The 19,514-nt window shown below is 36.2% G+C and overlaps 1 protein-coding gene across 5 annotated transcripts in view; it reads left to right on the forward strand.

The window, feature by feature from the left end:
- The window catches only part of FRY (FRY microtubule binding protein), a 188,120-nt gene that overhangs the window by 115,997 nt on the left and 52,609 nt on the right, over positions 1-19,514 (forward strand). For all 5 annotated transcript variants that reach the window (XM_084288656.1, XM_084288657.1, XM_084288658.1 and 2 more), the window contains 9 exons: positions 3,127-3,226; positions 3,571-3,742; positions 5,505-5,761; positions 6,725-6,871; positions 10,422-10,590; positions 11,343-11,433; positions 13,832-13,914; positions 17,038-17,188; positions 17,770-17,873. In XM_084288656.1, coding sequence (XP_084144782.1) covers positions 3,127-3,226; positions 3,571-3,742; positions 5,505-5,761; positions 6,725-6,871; positions 10,422-10,590; positions 11,343-11,433; positions 13,832-13,914; positions 17,038-17,188; positions 17,770-17,873 — 1,274 coding nt within the window. The remainder of the gene's footprint in view (positions 1-3,126; positions 3,227-3,570; positions 3,743-5,504; positions 5,762-6,724; positions 6,872-10,421; positions 10,591-11,342; positions 11,434-13,831; positions 13,915-17,037; positions 17,189-17,769; positions 17,874-19,514) is intronic.

Consider the following 19,514-nt stretch of genomic DNA (forward strand, 5'->3'; position numbering starts at 1 on the left):
TCTGGCGTGAAGGATGAAGAAGAAAAACAATAGTTTAAGTGAAGCGATATGGGAAAAATGGGCAAAATGACAAACTATATTTTGAAGAATGCAGAAACTGGGCTAGAATATTCCTGCCCAAATGCATAAACTCATGCACAGCCAACTGGCATGCTCTTCTTGAACATACACTGAAGTAGTCACCCGCAAAATTTGCTACTCATAGAGAAAAGGGACTGAGTATGAGTGTTGGCATAGCCATGCAGGCAGATTATCAGATGATAGAAAGAATCACTTCTAGAATGGCAGTGATCAGATGTGCGTACAGCCACATCAGCTGCCTATACATTTTAAAATGTAAATAAAATAGAAGGTTCAGCTCATGATATGAAGAATTGTTATCCACATCTTTACATTACATCATCTCAGACAACCCTTGGAGACTGTATTGCTTTACATTCATGATTCTAAAAACAAAGTTATGTCCCTGTTAGAAGATGCTGCTATTACATGCATATTTGAAACCTGTGGCATTTTAATGCTATTTTCTTCAGGAAGATACAGAACAAACACAACATTTTATTTTGCAGCATAAACCTGTTTTCAATAGATTTGGCATGGCTTTTCATTCATTTACTTTATAAAAACAAAAATGTTCTAAATGTTACTAGTTTAAAACAAACAAAAAAAACTTTGTTCTTTTTCTGACTTGCTTTGATTGGAGTACCTGTTCCTTTTCTATGCTCTGATATCACTGGTGCTAAATGCAAAGGAAATAATCTACATGAAGACACAAATAGAAAATTCTGCTTTTGTGTCAGGCCTTCATAAAATCTTTTTTTTTTTTCCAAGACCTTCCCCAAAAAATTATAAAGGAATTTAATAGCAGTTAAAAAAAAAAAAAAAAGTTAGTTTGAATCTAATTAGCATCTGATTAATCTGAAAAATTTAGTCTTGTCAAAAATAATTTGGCAAGATGTATGGTCAGCATAGTTCAACAGAGAAATATGTGGGATATAGCAAATCAAAACAAGTCAAGTATTTTAGAATTTATTTTATCTATAAAACATTTTGTTCTCACAGGAACAACTAGACTATAGATAGTGTTATAGTGAGATTTCAAAAATATGAATGGAATTTTATGTTTGAAAATTCAGTTATTTTAAGGGTTTTTTATGCTTAACAAATACATAAATATATCATTTCTTCAGCCTTTTTTTCTTCAAATTACGTTACCACTGCCACTATGTCCTAAAAATTAATCACTCCTATGCCTACAGAAAAAAAATGAGAGTGATCTGCATGATTTTCTTTGAAGGGAAAGTCTTGATTTCTAACAAGTTGAGGATTTTTATTATTATATGAAACCTTATCACAGTTTTTCATCTATCATCTATGAATAAGTATAGAAATACCATTATCTAGAGTACTTGTAAAATGAGCAGTAATTTATCTCACTGTTGATGTCTGTCTTTCTGCAAAGAATAAACAATCGGTGCCTTTCAGTTTATGGTTCTCCCATATATTACATCTGTCATTACTTCTATACATAATATGTTGTGGAATTGCACCACTCATGTAGCTGTAGATTGGTATAATGGAACAATTATAAATGTATATTCTGTAGGTTTTTTGTTACTTTTTCGAGAGGTATCTGCAGGTATTTTACAAGCTTTCAAACTCCTTAGAAGCACAGGACAACAATTTTAAAATGTGCCATAAGCACCTGAGGTAGATGAGTAAACAATAAAAGATACCTATGTAAAATAAAAGTTTTACCTGAAGGCACAACTGCAGTATCTCCACCGTTCTATTTTAAGACAAAGCATAATTATCAACGCTGTACATTTGATTTTATGTACATTAATTTATGTCTCTTAAGAAAAAGGAATGAATCCGTTTAACTGCAGAGGAACTGCTGAATGTTTGGTTTCTTGAAAACGCTGTTACTTATTGAGATGCCTTGAGAGGATTTAATACTCCCAAAGTAGTTCCACAAATATTGTAAATATTGATTAGATCTCTTCGTATATTTTTTTCATCTGAAGGAAGTCTCCACCAAACCAAAATTTTTCTAGTATATTTTAGCTAGCTATTTTACTATTTTTTCAGTAGGTAAGGTTTTTTCAAATTTCAATCCATGTATGCCTGACTTTACATTTTACTTGAATCCTTTTTAACTCTGTTTTTAAATTCTATTTTAGATTGTTTAATATATACATTTTAGCTAGCTATTTGGTGGAGTTTGCAAGAGGATTCCCTAACTTCTTTTTTGTTATTGTTTTTTAAACTTAGTGGAAGGATAAAGAGACAGCTGCAGAGCAGTACACATTGCAGCTACTATTTGAAATTGCCAAGAATGTCCCATGCCATGCATGTATTGGCCATACTATTTAACACTAAAATGTGTTAGACATTCTGCAGTCATCCAGGAGCACAATAACACACATCTAGGTAGAGAAATTAAAGGTTCACAACTCAATCAGATGCATTTACAGAAAATCATGGAAAAGCAGAAAATTATTTATTGAAAAAAACAAATGATGTTATATGAGAATTTCTTTTCGAGCAGTATTCTCAAGTTAATATTTTAATATATTTTCTCATGCATTAAATGTTGACTGTACAGGTAGTAGACTTTCTGAGGCAGTCTTTTTGTTTACTCCTTGAAAACAATTTCGGTAGAATTTCTAACACATGAATGTGCATTTTGGAAATAGTGTCTTTTTTCCAAAAGGACTGTTCTAATTGCAGCTTGCTTTAACAGGTAGCTTATCCCTGGAAATTTTTGCGCTACCCATCTTCTCTCATGGGTGTTGGCCTGTTCTGTAAACAGTTTATATTATAAATTAAAGTGAATTGACAGTTATAGGCACAGGTATTGCATTTCTCACTGTGGGTAACTCAGTGCATTCCTAAGCATTAGTCTAAGGTAATTATAAATAATCCCTTCTTTCTTCTAGTTCACCAGATGGCCCTTTGATCAAGCAGCATGTATTCATAAGAGCTCCCTTTCCCATATTCTGGTAGTAGAACAGAGAAAAGAAAGATGACATTCTCTTTAGACCATATTACGCACTAAATCAGAGTGAATATAATCTGCATTCCTCATCAACGTTCACAAAAATATGCTGTTTATTCTTCTAGGAACTATCCTTTTGATATAGTGACGCTCTTAAACTTGGTGCTGTTCAAGGCATCTGACACCAACAGAGAGATTTATGAAATTTCCATGCAACTTATGCAGGCATGTATCAGCTACTATTTTTTTTTTCTTTTTTTTGCCAAATAACTAAATGCATGTACCCTCCTATCTTCTCAGGGGTCAGGGTGGGGGGTCGGGAGAGGTTGTGCGAACTTCTTATAAAGTATTGTTTATTGGCATTTTAGCTATTTTAGTTTTGTTTTGAAAATAAACAATTAGTTTTGTCTTGGGAACAGTTACATAAAAGTTAATGGGAAAAGATATGGTGTCTTTCAAATGTGGAGCATATAGATCACTCTCAGATATCTAAACTTAAAAGTCTGACATTTTCTGAATTATTGAATCTTACTGTCTCATTACATGGTTTGTTTTTGTCTCTTTCGTAGATTCTTGAATCAAAGCTTTTTGTTTATTCGAAAAAGGTAGCTGAGCAAAGACCAGGCAGTATCTTGTATGGTACACACGGTCCATTGCCACCCCTTTACAGTGTCTCACTTGCCCTTCTTTCATATGAACTAGCAAGGATGTATCCTGAACTTACCCTTCCACTTTTTTCAGGTACATGTAGCTGTTTGACTTATCTGCTTTACAGTTTTGTAAGAACGGTACACTAAGGTATTTCCAGCTGTGAACAGCAATTGTGTTTATAGATGTAGGTTGACCTGATTTTATTCTGGTTCAGGTGAAATCAGATTTAGCAATGCAATATATATTTCCTAGCAGTACTCATATAAAATACAGGATAGCTATTTAAACACCTCAGCTGGGGGTTCAGTGCCATTTGTGTCCTCTTAGAGTAACCTTGAGATTACAAGGGCTCCAGATAGGTTAAAGTGACATTGGAAGATTCTTCTGTAATGGGTTCTTCTGTTAAGCACAGTGATTCTTCTCATAGATATATCTGTATAGATGATAGCTGGGAGGACAGAATTCTTCATTTTATATAAACATGACTTTAACTTTGGGAAGATTGTATGTGTCCAGTTACCATTTACCAAATATTCAAATCATTCTGAAAGAGTGATCTCCACCTTCAGTTATTTGCCACATCTGCGTGTCATGAGCATCATTTTGATTTTATCAGAAATATATTTTGCCAGATTAATGAAAAAAAAGAATCATGCCTGCAGGAGCACCATTCAGAATATGACCACTCTGAGACCACTCCTGGGAACAACTACATTTTGAGACCTGTCTGCCGGTTTTAATCCATCTAGTGTGTTGCTCTAGATTTTAAATACCAGAATGCAATGTCTGTAATCATGGGAATTCTTACTGGATCTTAAGATTGCTTTGTGTTGTTTTTACTCAGTCTGCAGTGGCTGGAGGAAGGGTAAATGAGTAACACATCATCTGCCTCTTAGTGCGCAAGATGCCATGAATTATAAATTAACAGGAGTAAGGAAATTCTGGTGGCTTGTCTATCTTACAAAAGCAAATGTTGGTCATTAGTACTGTTATCTATTTATGTTGCTGTAGTTGCTATGTCATTTAACAGAACTCACATAAATAGCGCACATCACAGCCCCTTCCTATCTATCTAGAATCATAAGGAGAGAGAATAGTTTATGTCTTGAGGATTTTTAAAAAACAGGCAGTGAGGAAGGAAAGGAAATGTTAACTGTACTAATTTTACAATAGAATTCTAGTAAAGAGAGCTGATGTGGTTCATCTTGGCAGGAAGTCTGCCTCTGTGTTTCTTATTGCAGATTTCCCAAATCCCTCTTCCTTACAATTCTGGTTCTGTAAGCTTTGTGTGGCACTGTATTTATATAGCATTCTTAGAGTGCCAGCCACCTGTGAATTTTGTAGGCCTCCCCACAGGAAATAAAACTCCTTTTACCTCCAATACGTTTTTGTAAACTTACTGTAATCAGTGCCTTCAGATTTAAACTATAGTTTAGACATACAAAGGCTGATGAAACACTTGTCATTACACAGAACACTTTTGTATGTTTTCTATAATTCTCCAAAAGCTCTTGATATTCTAGAATAGCAGCCAGTACCTGAACTATACTTTTGCCTCTTTACTGATATTCATTTCACTTAATACATAATATGGCATGGTAACAGCAAGTGATTTTCTGTTTCTAAGCCCAAACAATGTTAATTATTTTAGACAAGACCTGACCAATTTCTTGCTACTATTGTACATTAAATTAAAGTTTCTCTTCATGAAGAACATGCTTTTGTATGTTTCTTGTTTGCAAGGTGTAAACCATCAGGTAGTTTAACACGTCAGAAATCTGATTTGAACAGTGTATTTAATTAGTTTCCTTTATAAATTAACATGTAGTCTTTTTAACTTTTACTGTCTTAGAGGTAAGCCAGCGATTTCCGACAACACATCCAAATGGAAGACAGATTATGCTTACCTATCTCCTACCATGGCTTCACAACATTGAACTTGTAGACAACAGACTGCTCCTCCCTGGTTCAAGCCCTACCACCCCAGAAGATGAACTAAAGGACAAGGATGGGGAAATTGCAGTCACAAGTGGACTAAAAGGCAATGGCTGGGGCTCTCCTGAAGCAACCTCACTGGTTCTTAATAATCTCATGTATATGACAGCCAAGGTAAAAAAAATAAAAATAAAAATAAATTCAAACTTAAGTTTTGTAAGCAAAACATACTTGGGTTTATGCCCTCTGATGCCAGAAATTTTGCACTGGAACAGTCTGTACTAATCATACACAAACTTCTTTTGGAAGGTTCACATGTTCTTTAAGGACAGTGCTAAGACTCTTTCAAAGCATGAACAGAAGTTGGAGAGGAACTAAGTTAGTTCACTCCTGCATTACCTACCAGGTTAATGTCCGAGGCAGCAGATGAAAGTTTATTCTGGGATGAGACTGAGCACCTGGAATTTGTTCTGATGAAACTTTGTATTTTCTAAGAAATGCTTAAACATTCTTTAAGCCGGAGAGGCAGAGAAAAGACAAAATGACTATAAATTTCTAAAGTGTTTGCTTAAGCATTTTCTTGTGAAAGGGAAAGTATTTTATATCCTAGGTCATGGTAAAAGACCAGGGATTCCATACAGGGCAAAAGGATGGTGTTCCCATTAACCACATCCTGCAAAAGAGAGGAAAGCTGCTGCTTTCCAATGTGGAAGACACGAGCTGTTTAGTTCTTCATTCTGCTAGGACTTATGTAGGACAGAGGTACCAAATTGCTCCATACCATGAAGACTGAAACAGTTAGGTGCAGATATGCAGAAGCAGAACTTCAGTTGCTAGAACAACTGTAAAGCTGAAACCCAATGAAGTGCTGGATCACCTTTTGAGCTTACATTCCTGCAAAACATTTCTTGCAATTTAAGTCCTTTTGTGGATCTGAACCTAAATACTTTTGCATACAATTTATGTTCCAAAGTCTGTCAGATGGCCATTAAAAATACTGTTCTGACACTTGTTGCACCCTTTTACTGTTCATTTTGCATGAGAAAATGCTCTAAAAGGATATGCCTTCAGTTTGGAAGTTTGCATATTTATATTCTGTATACATTTCAAGAAATGTGTGCCTATGATCCTTTACAGTATGGAGATGAAATTCCTGGACCAGAGATGGAAAATGTCTGGAACGCTTTGGCCAACAATGAAAAATGGAGTAACAACCTTAGGATAACACTGCAGTTTCTCATTAGCTTGTGTGGTGTTAGCAGCGATACCATCCTTTTACCTTATGTAAGTGTTTGCACTTTATTCACTATTGGTTGCATGGGTTTTAATGAAGATAACAGCTGTCACCTGTAGAAAACACTTTTCTGTTTCAGGACTAAGAAATACATGTGTATTCCTAACCACAATGTACAAATTAAATCAGGGGAATAAACGAGCCAAGAAAATGAGAAATCAAGAAAGGAAATGAGTAGTGAGAACCTTTGCCAGTACAGCACACCTCATTTCAAGCAAGAAATTTTCCTTGCAAGCAAAGACTATCTTTGCTTGTCTGTGTGAGGGACCAGTAACAGGAACTGAGCATAAGTTGCCAAAATTTATGAAAAAAAAAATAGATTTTTTTTTGTCTCAAAGTTGAGTAAAATTATGCATTTTTACATGCATATTTAAAATTATATTACAAGACAGAATAGCTGTCCAGAGGTTAAATACCTTACATGAAAAATAAAGAGAAGTAAAAATGCTAAAAGCTTGTAATTTTTCTCAGTAGGAAATTAATTTACACCTCTACTAGTTACATTTTGGAAATCATTGAAACAATTGAAGTTATATGATAAATTGAACGTAGCAGACAAATGTTATTAATATTCGTCTGTTGCAAAGATTTAGGTGTTGCTTCAGAAAAATGTGCAATTTTAAGAAGAAAGTGCAATCTCCTCCTTTAGGTGAATAAAGCTTCCTGGCGGACATCTCCAGAGGAGCAGCATCCCTAACCTTTATAAGCTCTTTACCACATCAGCTTTTGCCTTTGCATGCATGTCATGAGTTACATAACTGTTCCTGCAATGTGCAAGTCAAACTGTGCAGGATACTGTTATTATTCAAGTTAAAATAAAATCAGGGTTGCCTGAGAAAAGCAAGATAGTCCCATTCCCATGTGCCTTACTGCTCAGTTGCTGTGAGTAAGGGAATCTAAATTTAGTAAATTCTCCAGCACAATTGCGAGATGCTGTTTTATTAGTTTGTCTCCTTCTGTTGATTTCCATGAAAGAAATTATAAATGAATATTAATGTGATTAAACATCTAAAAAGCCTTATAAATATGCTTTGTTTACAGTTACTGAAATTACACTTTTCTTCAAGTGTTTATGCTGACTGCTAAGAATAATAGAACAAAGGAAATACGGAAGACCATAAAAAAATTCATGATGTTGTTTTTGCATACTAGACATCCTGTTGGTTTCCATTTATTTGCAGGGTCTACTGCTCCATTTTATCGTTCAGTGCATGTATATGCAAAGGCAGTGGTGCTTAGCTAAGTAAGAGGAACGATTTTAAAGTGGAATTACTGTAAGAACAAGCTCACAGTTTATATGAGACGAAGATATAGGTTTAGATCCTAAATGTCTTGAGGGTAATGAAGATCTTTCCATCAACTGTGAGCTTTCGACACATCCTTTTACCAAAACTGTTGCTTTCCTCTAGCTGTGAGCAGTCAACCCAACTCTCCTAACTATTCATAGCACTTGTCCTTCTCCAAAGTCTCTCCAAACCCCTTTATATCAAAGCCTTGGCCCTCACAGGCCTGTCTTCCTCCAGGACAGGACAGTCCTCCTGCTCAGCACCTACTCTCTTGCCTGTGGGACTTTTCTGCTATTCCTTCCAGGCTTCTGGCTGCTGTTAACAAGACCATCAGGTGATGGCAGCTGATAATGTTCCTGCGTTTTCTTCCACACTGTTAGTCTTCATTTTATAACCTTGATTTAAAAGGCTGATTCTCAGATTTTGCAAAATCTGAACAAGTCTTCTGCAGGAACTTACAGCCTGACTGTGCTTGTGAGTCGCCCTTTAATTGTAGCTTTGTCTGGAGTGGGAAAATACACCAGGCTTATCACACGCATCTGCTCAGTGTTTTGATAATGCCCTGGAGTTTACAGATAAGGAATCATACTTGACTTTGTTAACTATACAAGACTGCTGATACCATAAACATGTATCTCCAATTAGCATGTAGATAACATATACACTTTAGCAAATAAAGATAATTCAAACAGTTTATCAGCACTGTTCCAGCTCACCTGGGCTCAAAAGACCATGCAGTTGCACGACTGCCAGTTTACTCAGCTCTTCGTGGATCCCTCTGTGCCCAAGGCAGTCACCAGCTGCTTCATGCCTTCAGCCATCTGTTCTGCTTATGTGGGCCCAAGCCAAACGAATGCCTTCACTCCTTTCCTTTTTTTTTTTTTTTTCTCTTTTCCAAGCAGCTAAATTCTTTGTTTCATCTTTTATACCTGCATTTTCTTTAAGCACATTTTTTTCCCAGAGCCCCAGTGTAAATTGCTCAGCAGTTCTTTCTTTCACATGTGTATTGAAAGACTCCTTAAAATATTTACAGTTCAGAAACCCCTTCAGCAGAAACTCTTACTGTAGGGAATGTGACCTCTTCTGGGGTGAAAGCAGTTGGAAGTGGCACCACGAGCCCAACTAGAAATAAGCCTCCAAAAGGAAGTGGAATTGTATTTGGAAAGTCCCTAGGAGATTATAGAACAGTAGTTTAAAAAAGAATGTATGTGTCCATTTTCTCTACTTATAAAAGAAGAAAAAAAAAAAAAGGAAAGAGAAGCACTCAAGAAGTTATTTTAATGGAAGTAGTTATAAGAAAAAAACTTACTTGGTGAGGCCAAAAGGCAGTTCAGTCCAGTGTATTATACTATAAGTATCTGTTTAGGGACATCCTTAAAAACAAGAAGGCAGGCACGGAAGGGTGCTTCCCCATATGGTTTCACAGCTCCAACAATTTATGAAACAAAATGTTTTTGAGCCAGAGATAGTCTTCACTTTTAATAGCTATCCATTTTCTTTTCAACAATTCAGTCTAGTTTTATGTCAATATCTAAGAAGTCCTTATTGCTGCTGTGCATACAATAAGGTTTGAGTAAGGTCTTGTCAAATAACAAAAAAGTTGTAGCTTTTTTTTTCCAGAATATCTGTAAATTATACTCTCTCAAATCTTTCAAGTAAGTATGCTAGAAGTCTACCTGCACAGTTGCTTAGCTTTTTTACCATGTACTATCACTTCAATTACAAATATAAGTAGCTACTGAGAACCCGACCTATTCTTTGTGGCTACAGCTACCTATCTCTCATATCAACCATATCTGGAAATACAGGCATGACATTTTGGGTGGATCTAGCTTTCTCTATGAGAACTTTGCTCCATGCAAGATAGTAAGATTTATGTTCAGTGTTAATCACATATGCTTAAACTATAAATCACTGAGCATGATTCAGAGTTAAAGCTGATGCTCTTAAATGATGGGTACAAAATTAGTTAGTTTTGTGTATGTGTGCTATACAGTTATGTATCTAAACAGATGATTTGTGGATGGTAATCAAAAACTTTTGGGTATTTAGAACACAGATTCACTCAGTTGGGGAAATGATCTTGAAATTAAAGCAAGCAGTTGTACTTCGCTATGAACAAGATGGATGCACTTGTGCAGTTACGTGTCTGTCAAGCAGTAACATTTGCATTCAGTAATGTAGGGTATCATGTATTGATTTCTTTGTAAATTCACTTTGGACAGAGTTTAATAACTGAAATTTTCTTCTCTAGATAAAAAAGGTTGCCATCTATCTCTGTCGCAATAATACGATTCAGACAATGGAGGAGCTTCTTTTTGAGCTGCAGCAAACTGACCCAGTGAACCCAATAGTCCAGCACTGTGATAATCCTCCGTTTTACCGTTTTGCTGCCAGTAACAAAGCCTCAGCTGCAGCTTCTGGTATGATCTAAGTATGCATGTCAGCTATGTTCTGATCTTTCCAGTCTCCTTGTCTTTGAAAAAAAACAATCTCCTAATTACTTTTGCACCCATTCAGATCTGTATATGTAAAGTGCAAGTTTCGGAGCCTTGTTGTGCATCTAGATTACAGTTCTTTTTCATTCCTAATGTTTTGTCAACAGGGGTTTACAACCTACTTAACTGTTTTAATAGGATGTTGCCAGTGTTTGGTGTGGTTCACAACTTGGATGATGTGGTTCTTCTATCACTAGTTTTTCAGAACAAGAAGTCACTGCCAATGCTGTCATCATAGCAGATACACCAAAGCAACAGTCTACTGAAAACTGAGAGATTCAACTGTGTGGCAATTTCATTTTCAAAGGCCTGAGGCTTTTTCAAAGCTGCTGTAGACAAAGCTACATAAGAGACACCCACCCCAAATTCAACCCTGTCAATATTTTGCCAAATTCTTGAAAAACAATAGATTAGGTCGCCTGAGAAGGAATTTAGTTCAAGGAGTGGAAGAGCATCACTATGTTAATCTGCCCCTCAAGGCATGCAAACTGGATCATTCATCCATGCAAGCAGGTCCTGCTTTGTAGAGGTGTCATTGTTAATTCATTTGTTCAGCTGTTGTCTTAGCAGGATGATCACTTTGTCTGTGGCTACTAAAGAAAGTTATAGGCTTTTATTGCTTTGCAAATACTCTCTGCTGTGTGTACCAGGTGTGCTTATTGACATCTCACCTACAGGAACCACGTCGAGCAGTAACACTGTTGTAGCTGGCCAAGATAGTTTTCCTGATGCAGAAGAGAACAGAATTGTGAAGGAGACTGATGAAAGGTTTGACATCTTTTTCTCCAAAATGTATGCATTTTTCTGGGCTAAGAGGTGGATCTTGGGCAAAGTTCTGCTTGTTTTGTGGGGAATTCTGATGCTTAGACTGTAGTATGCAAGTTTGCATCCATGATTGCAAGGACACCTGCTTTTTCTGGATAAAATGCCTTAGAGAGGAAAATCGTGTAAAGTATTTTGCTTTGAAACTATAGTCTTTTACTACATATGGTACATACTGACAAATGATGGAGTAAATGCAAAGCTTAAAGGCTGTCGGATTCTCCAGCACAGACATATGCATTTTTTCTCTTACTGAAACCCTCTTATTTTTGTAAAATAACTTTGAATGAATATTAATAGCATTAATTAGTAGGCATGTTAGTATTACATTATTAGCCAGTTCTTCCTGATAGTAAGTAGTATCACTTCAGTGGACCAATCCACCTTCCAGAGGTTAAGGGCTTAGCGGTACAGAAAAAGTTGTTTGAGCAAACATTTCTGTACTTCAGAGTATATTGCGTATGTGTGTATGCAGTGTATAGTTAGATTTCTTTTTAGTTGAGTTGCAGGTAATTTGAATAAACTTCATTTCCTGGTATACTTCGAATCTGTGTTTCCAGTTTTTTTTTTCTTGTATAAATTATATAAAAGAAGATTTATGATATTCAAATCTTCCAGAGACTACTGATAAAACTTAGAAAAAAATGAAAAATATGTTTTTTGAATTCATTGCTGGCATTTACAAAGACATTTGCCAAAGACAGTAGAAATGTCAGGTACACCTGTATTTCAAAACTGATCTATCAATCTTAGAACATCTGACTTCATGCATCAAGATGTATTAAATAATGTTTACAGAAAGTAATAGATTGAAAACCAACTATTATCATAAACGTGGGCATTTTTGGAATAACACAAAACTAATCAGACGATACGGATATTTTTATGTTGGAGCCAAATGACGTAAAATGGAAGGCTGAAAAGCCTTTGAAGTACCTCTGAGTGATCTGGAAATTTTTGTGTGTGTGCAAGTTCAGCTTTATTGGGCTGTAGCATAAATTTACAAGAAAATATTGCATTAACTTTTGCTGTAGTGTTTAAATTTTTGACAGATGCTATAATGTTATATCAATGCCTGCCATCTTACATAGTGAATCATGACTTTAATATAATTCTCTGTTAGATTGTTTTAGAAAGTATTTTTGTGTAAAAAAATCTGCCCTGCTCTCAAGCCATTTCTATGACCTGTTTTCTCTACTTGTTTCATAACAGACGGTTTGTCTCTGCATATTTCTTCTTTTTTTTTCCCTTAACTTTATTCTACTTTTATCTTTTTTAGCAGTTTAAGTATGCTAGATAAATACGTCAGTAATTGTCAGTTCGTATATATTTTCTAAGGGTATATGCTAAAACACAGAAGAACCAGATACTGGAAAGACAGAAAATGTCAGAATTAGTGACAGAAGATGGCTCACGATGTGTTTTTGTCACCTCCACAATTAATTTATTGTGCCCTAATTAGATAGGCATGCTTTGGAAACAGCTTAATATATGAAAGGATAATGAAATGCCCTGCAATATGTATGCACGGTAGTAAGAAACCAAATTTTGCATAGATTACCTTCAACATGGTTTTGTTTGATATAGTTGTTTTAACACAGATATTTGTAATTAATTTCCTACTTTTGCATAAGCTTTGCATTTGCATAAGATGTTTTTATATCAACACAAGTGTGAGCATTCAGCGCGTGTCTTCTCACTGCCACTGCACACCTGATGACAGTGACAGCACAAGGAGGCAGTGGAAGCACAAGATCACCAGTAAAATTAGTTTGTCATGGATCTGTGGCAGATTTGAAGACAATTGGGAAGTTTGTTCTGGCTCTCATATGCTTTGACTCCTCTGCTAGATATGCTCTTGCAGTTGTTGGATTATTCTATTGAAGGGTCATCTGCTGCAGTTCTTGCTGCTTTGATAACTGTGTGGGCTTGACTTCAGGCTATTCAGTCAGTTACTGGTTTAGCAGGTTGCCAGAATTTTGCCCGTGAACATGGGCTGTGACAAAATCCTCACAGTGAACGGTTTATACCCAGTCCAGCCTTAGCACAGTTTCTTGCTTCAAGAAAAGCAGCCATGTGCAGCAGGAGAATTTCCCCTCTGCTGAAATGTAAAAGCTTGTGACACAGCAGCACAGTGTCAGAGCTTCTCAGAAACTTCTTGTTAGAATCCATTTTTCTGGAAGTAAGTAACAGCATGTTCAAATTTCTGTCTATTCCCATTTAAAAGTGTATGCATAAGGAAATGCTTTTTTTTTTTTTTTTTTTTTTTATAAAGTAAGCATATATAGCCCAGATGTTTAATGTCAGTCTACGTTTTTAATAAAGATTTTTCTTGTATTTGAAGGTTCAGTAATGTAATCAGAGCACATACTCGACTAGAATCAAGGTACAGTAATAGCTCTGGAGGATCTTATGATGATGACAAAAGTAAGTTCTATTATTCAATTTGATGAAATTTCTGGTATTTGGTGGGAGAGGAAAACATTCTTTTGAACGGGGGAAGCTCTGTTTAACTTTTGTGTAAACAGCAATGTAGCATCACCATGTAGGGAGTGTCCCTATTTTCCCTTCATACCTCATTTATTTCCTTTGTTTAACCATGGGCTCAGTCAAACCTACTTAAAGGCAAGGGAACTGAAGGCAGCAGAAGAGAATCCTCTAGACAGTAACACATTGAACCATGCATAGCAAGGTGAAAGACATCCAAGAGCATTACAGCAAGTACTTTGAATTGTGCCCTTCACCAGTATTTCCCTCCAATTTTTTCCCTCTATTTTATGAACATGGCAAAATGAATGAGGAGTTTCCAGAAATGAGGCCTTATCTCTTCTTAACTTTTCTCTGCTGTCTGCGTCCAGTTTCTGGCTGCATTATGCAAAACTGTGATAGAGGGAAGAATGAAATAGGGCTTCTGAGCACACTTGTTGTTCTTTATATGTTTCTGCTGAACAGACTATAAATGGACCCTTGAAGCTGAGCAGAGATTCCAAAGGAAACCAAGATATTTCCATCAGCTGTTCAATTACAGTGTAAATTTGTTGGATTGGCCTAAATTAATTTCTGGAGTGAATCATAAGGAAGCAAATCTACAGAGTTTGATAAGCCCTAACCAAATGTAAAAAAGGCAAGACCTTTTTATAGACTTTCATCTCTGGCTTAATAAAGCTAGGTGAAATAACATAGAGGCCATACAGTCTTTCCTTGGTGTGACGGATACCAGTTTATGACAGCATTTTGACACAGAAAGTCACAATCTTATATATTCTTCCAGCCAAATATGTTTTAGCAATATTTTTCAGCAAAACATGGTTAATACTTTCAAATGCAAAAATACAGGGTGATTTTATCTTTATCCATTACTATTTTTCATAATAATGAAGTAAAATATTTACAAAATACTGTATACGTACATCCTGCAGTATTTATATACCCCAAAAAGTGCTCAACATATTAAACTCAGTGTCTTTTACTACAGTTCTCTTGTTCATCTAATGGTTTTCTACTGCTGCAGCTACTAAAAATTCTTCAGCAGATGTTAACTGGACCACCAGTGCTAAGCTGATCTGCATGAGCAATCTTTCAAAACAGAACAATGTTTATTTCAGAACATTCTTCACAAGTAGCTGGTTTTGATGAGGGTTTGGGTAATAAAAATTTTTTAAATACTGACATTTTCTCTGGGTCTTTTGGAATGTGTCCTTCAACTGCTGTGCAAATGGTTTTTCTCCTGCCTGTACCTGCAAACTTTATAGTACTGTGAATATTTATGCAAGGTTTGCTTCTCACAGGGATTTCTTTCACAGATATATGAATACCTACATGTAAAATAAAATTCATTTTACTTAACTACTGACATTTATATAGATATCTGAATAAAAAGGGTAATTCTTATGTCATTTATCATGCTGGAATATAAATAATGCAACCTCCATTAAGAAAGTGCAACTTGCACCCTCTGGCAGACAGCCCAGGCAGCTAAGGAGTTGGTGGTATGGCTTATGTCTTCTCTCCAGCCTACTTGAGCATAAATGCATTGCTGAGGGTATAAATAGGAAACATAATTCGTCAGCACAGAAACTCTCTTGTTCGGGCAAAGATTGTATGTTAAGGTGCAAAGTACTTCTTTTTTTTCTTTTTTTTTTTTTCTCAGTCCTTACTTAAACCCATGAAAACATAAGTGAGGAACTAGGTCTTAGTGTAGACTTTATGAAGCAGTTTTATGTGAAACACTTAAACTGGCACGGTGCTTTTTATGTGAAAAGCATTTGGCAAACATCTGTTTAACCCTCAGAAGATGAAAATGTGCACTTGTTATACTTTGCTACTTTATTGGGTCCATTTATTCTGCTCTATCAATAACCAATACATCATCCTCCAGAAGATGAGAGAAACAAATAGCAGTCTAAATCCTAAAGAACTGAAGCATTCCTTGAAAGACGAACACTGAAGAGTGGAAATGATAAAGATGGTGTTTTAGTACCAATTGTAGAAGTAGCTGAAGGGTTCCTGGAGATCTGGAAAGCTGAAGACATTTTGTCAAAATAAAAAGTTGGTTCTGATACTTCTCTAGACATCAAAACAGTGTTGTGTTCTGTGGCAAGGCCAACAAGCACCAGGTACATGCTGTAAAATAAAGGCTGAGGAGAATGGTGAGAGTTACAAACCTACATGAAATGCAGAAGGGTAGAAACAAAACAAACAAAAAAATAATGCTCTCACTGCAAATTCACAAAGGATAGTGCTTAGGTATATGTCAAGAATAGGCCTGGTAAGGATACTTTCCATGGCTGTGTATCATGGACTGCCAGACCTGAGAAATAAAAATGACCAATGGGAAAATCATGAAGAATGAAAGGGAATAAAATGCAGGAGAGATGAACACAGATATGCAGCCAGGAAAAGACAGAAAGTGATGGAAATAATTTACCGGACCCACATTATTACAGATAAGCAGGTGGAAAAAAAATCTATTGCTTATTTACATACAGCAGTTGTCCTCCTGAAGCAAAGTTAAATATATATTTAAGAAATTCAATAGATAATTCATCCCTACTAAAAAAAAAAATACCATGCTGAAGATGTTTTTCACATTCCTTGTGTCTCTCCTAATTCAGGGCATTTAATTTCTGCCTTTGTAGCATTGCTCAGCAGGGTACTGGTCAGGAGCTGCAAGATTAAGTCACTGGTACACAGCTCCTTGCAGCAGATGGCTTCCAACAACAGCTTCGTTGGCTGAACTTTCCTCTCGTTTCTGAAGAGAAAGTCTGTTGCTTGTTGCTTTGTGATCTGGATCCAAAGCTACTAAGTGACAGCGGGGATTCAGCTGCAGCTCCTACAATTCACTGCTGTCTGCGTGGAATCTGTTTAATTTCCAGCAGCGTGGAACAGGGATTAAAAATGCATCACTTGTTATTGAACACAGGAATTTGCAAACCTAATGTCTTCTTATCACATTATTCCAAACAGCTGAGCTGATGCATTAGCGTAAACTTTATTTTATTATTTCTTCAAAATGGGTAACCAGACTCGATTTAATACTTTTCTGTGCAGATGATCCTGTTTCTCCGTACACAAGCTGGTTGCTGAATATAGTTGAAACCAAACAACCACATCCCCTGCCCATGCCATACAATGGAGGATGTTGGGCACCACTTGTGGATTACCTCCCAGAAACTATCACACCCCGGGGACCCCTTCATAGGTGAGCAGTTCCTCATTCTGACATTTCAGACAGCAAGGTGCTTCCTCTTACTGGTTGGCCAACACCATATCAAACTGTCCCACCACTCAGAACATCTGAAAATCACTCTTCAGTTTTCTGTTTATTTCCTGTACTAATTCCTGTGTTAAAATGCAATGAAGGTTTGCAGTTCTGCTAGATTTGTACCAGAATGTCTGTTTACAATGTAGGGCATCACTTTATGATAAGAGTCAAACTGAAGCAATAAAGACTAAACAGAAGAGGAAAATTTGTCTTTCTCAAGCTTCTGTGGCTGTTACTCATAGCACATTTTTCCCCTTTATTTTTTATTCTAATGAGGCTATGCCTATTCTGAAATTCCTCTTTTACATAATTTGTATTGACATTAACTGTGTTCTTTTCAGTAATGGGTACTTACCTGCTTAATACTGTAACTAAGTTACTTCAATATTAATCATATTGACAAATGCTACACATTTGAGAACGTTGAGATTCTTTATTTCTTATGAAATAATAGTTGGCATCTTGCTCTTTTCTCGCCTCCAGGGGCTTTCAAACTGACCCTGTGATTCAATTTCCAGGTGCAATATTGCTGTCATCTTCATGACTGAGATGGTAGTGGACCACAGTGTAAGAGAAGACTGGGCCCTTCACCTCCCTTTGTTGCTACATGCTCTCTTTTTGGGTAAGACCAACAGAACAAAAAAGAAAGTATAAATGTACTCCATTCCTTTTACTTTAGTTTTGATTAAGCTATGGAGTTTTGTTTCTTATTATGATTTCCTAAAAAAAAAAAAGGCCTGAGGCAATTACAGTTTGTCAGTCTCAAAACTTTGAAGCTTGTGAATATTTTAGCCAATTTCACTCAAGTTTGAGAGATAGTTAGAAGTATGAAGATGACTGACTTCTAAAATATCTATAAAACATCTATAAGAAATGTAGGGCCCACCTAGGAGTAAGACAGATGAAACTGTTCTTTTGTATGTTCTTATTTGTGATGGGCAGCTGGCCAGTCTGTGTGTGTTTTATACGTGGACTACACACACAAATGCCATCTCTTGCCTTTGCAAAAATATTATGTAAGAGAGCCAACATTAGTGTACTGCAGAGATAGTGAGGGTAGGACATGGATCACTGGAAAATAAGCTTCATTAATTTCACTGTTAATGGATTACCTCATCATCAGTGTTTTCCATTACATAAGTTTTCTGAGCTTAGAGGCACTCCTTTTTCCCCACTGCTATGTCTGTTCCTTATCGTAACAACTCAACCGGAGGTGGTACGTTCCTTATCCTAGCTCTTAATATTATGAAAACTGCATGGCGTAATTTTTTAGCACACAGGAGTATTTAGCATTATAAAGCCTCCAAGAGCAACAGCTAGAAGCATGTTGGAAGAGGCTTCCAGGGTTGGTTTCAATAAGACATTTCACATGTATTCTTCAATTAAAAGTTCAATTCCCTTTTGTGTCTGCCCATACGATTTTTTTTTTACTTCTTCTTATGTTGGTGTGAACTTTTCAAGTGTAAGAGGGAGCTGAATAAGAAATGGCTAAGTGAATCAAATCAATAAGCATCAACTGATCAAACAACCTCTTTATTATGATTTATAACAAGTTACTGAAACTGGCATTTACAGTTAGAAATTCTCAGAAGAAAAACTGAATAACTTAGGACAGGAATAGTATGCAGGGTGGCTACTTGATTTAAAACAACTGTAAGGAGCCATCAGGGATCCATGCAAATAAACATATGCAGAAACACAGTTACAATATTAGTAATCCATTATAAAAATGTCTTTACTGATTTGCTTGTGCAATACCATTTCAACATTGAAGTATTTCATAAGAAAAAAGTAGAAATTTGTGAATACCATTAAAGAAAGTCCTTTGGCTAAGAACTCCCAATTTTCAAATGGGGGATTAAAGTTAAATGCAAAAGCAAAGCGATAACTAAAATGACACCATAGCCTCTGGGCTTTAAGTTCTGTTTCTCAAGAGCTGTTACAACTCCGGTGGAAAAATTTTCTGTTTTGTAGAAGAGCTCTGTTGTGATGGTGTAAGGAAGTTATACTAAACGTGTTAGTCACAGGTATGATAGTGACTGAACAATAAGTAGTTCTGTTTTGTTGGAATGAGATTGTGCAGGTGCATCTGACTGAAAACAGAACTGGAAATAATATTGTGGTGAGCTGGGGAGCCTGTATCCTTCTGTATATCGGAAGGAGTGGGACAGTACTGTAGTGAAATAGTTTTGCAGTATGTGTGGTAGGCTGTTGGATGGTGTGTAGTGCTGGCAGTGAAGCAACAGCAAGACTGTTGGTGTGA

Source organism: Netta rufina (genome assembly GCF_964035555.1).
Source record: "Netta rufina genome assembly, chromosome: 1".
Taxonomy (NCBI): Eukaryota; Metazoa; Chordata; class Aves; order Anseriformes; family Anatidae; genus Netta; species Netta rufina.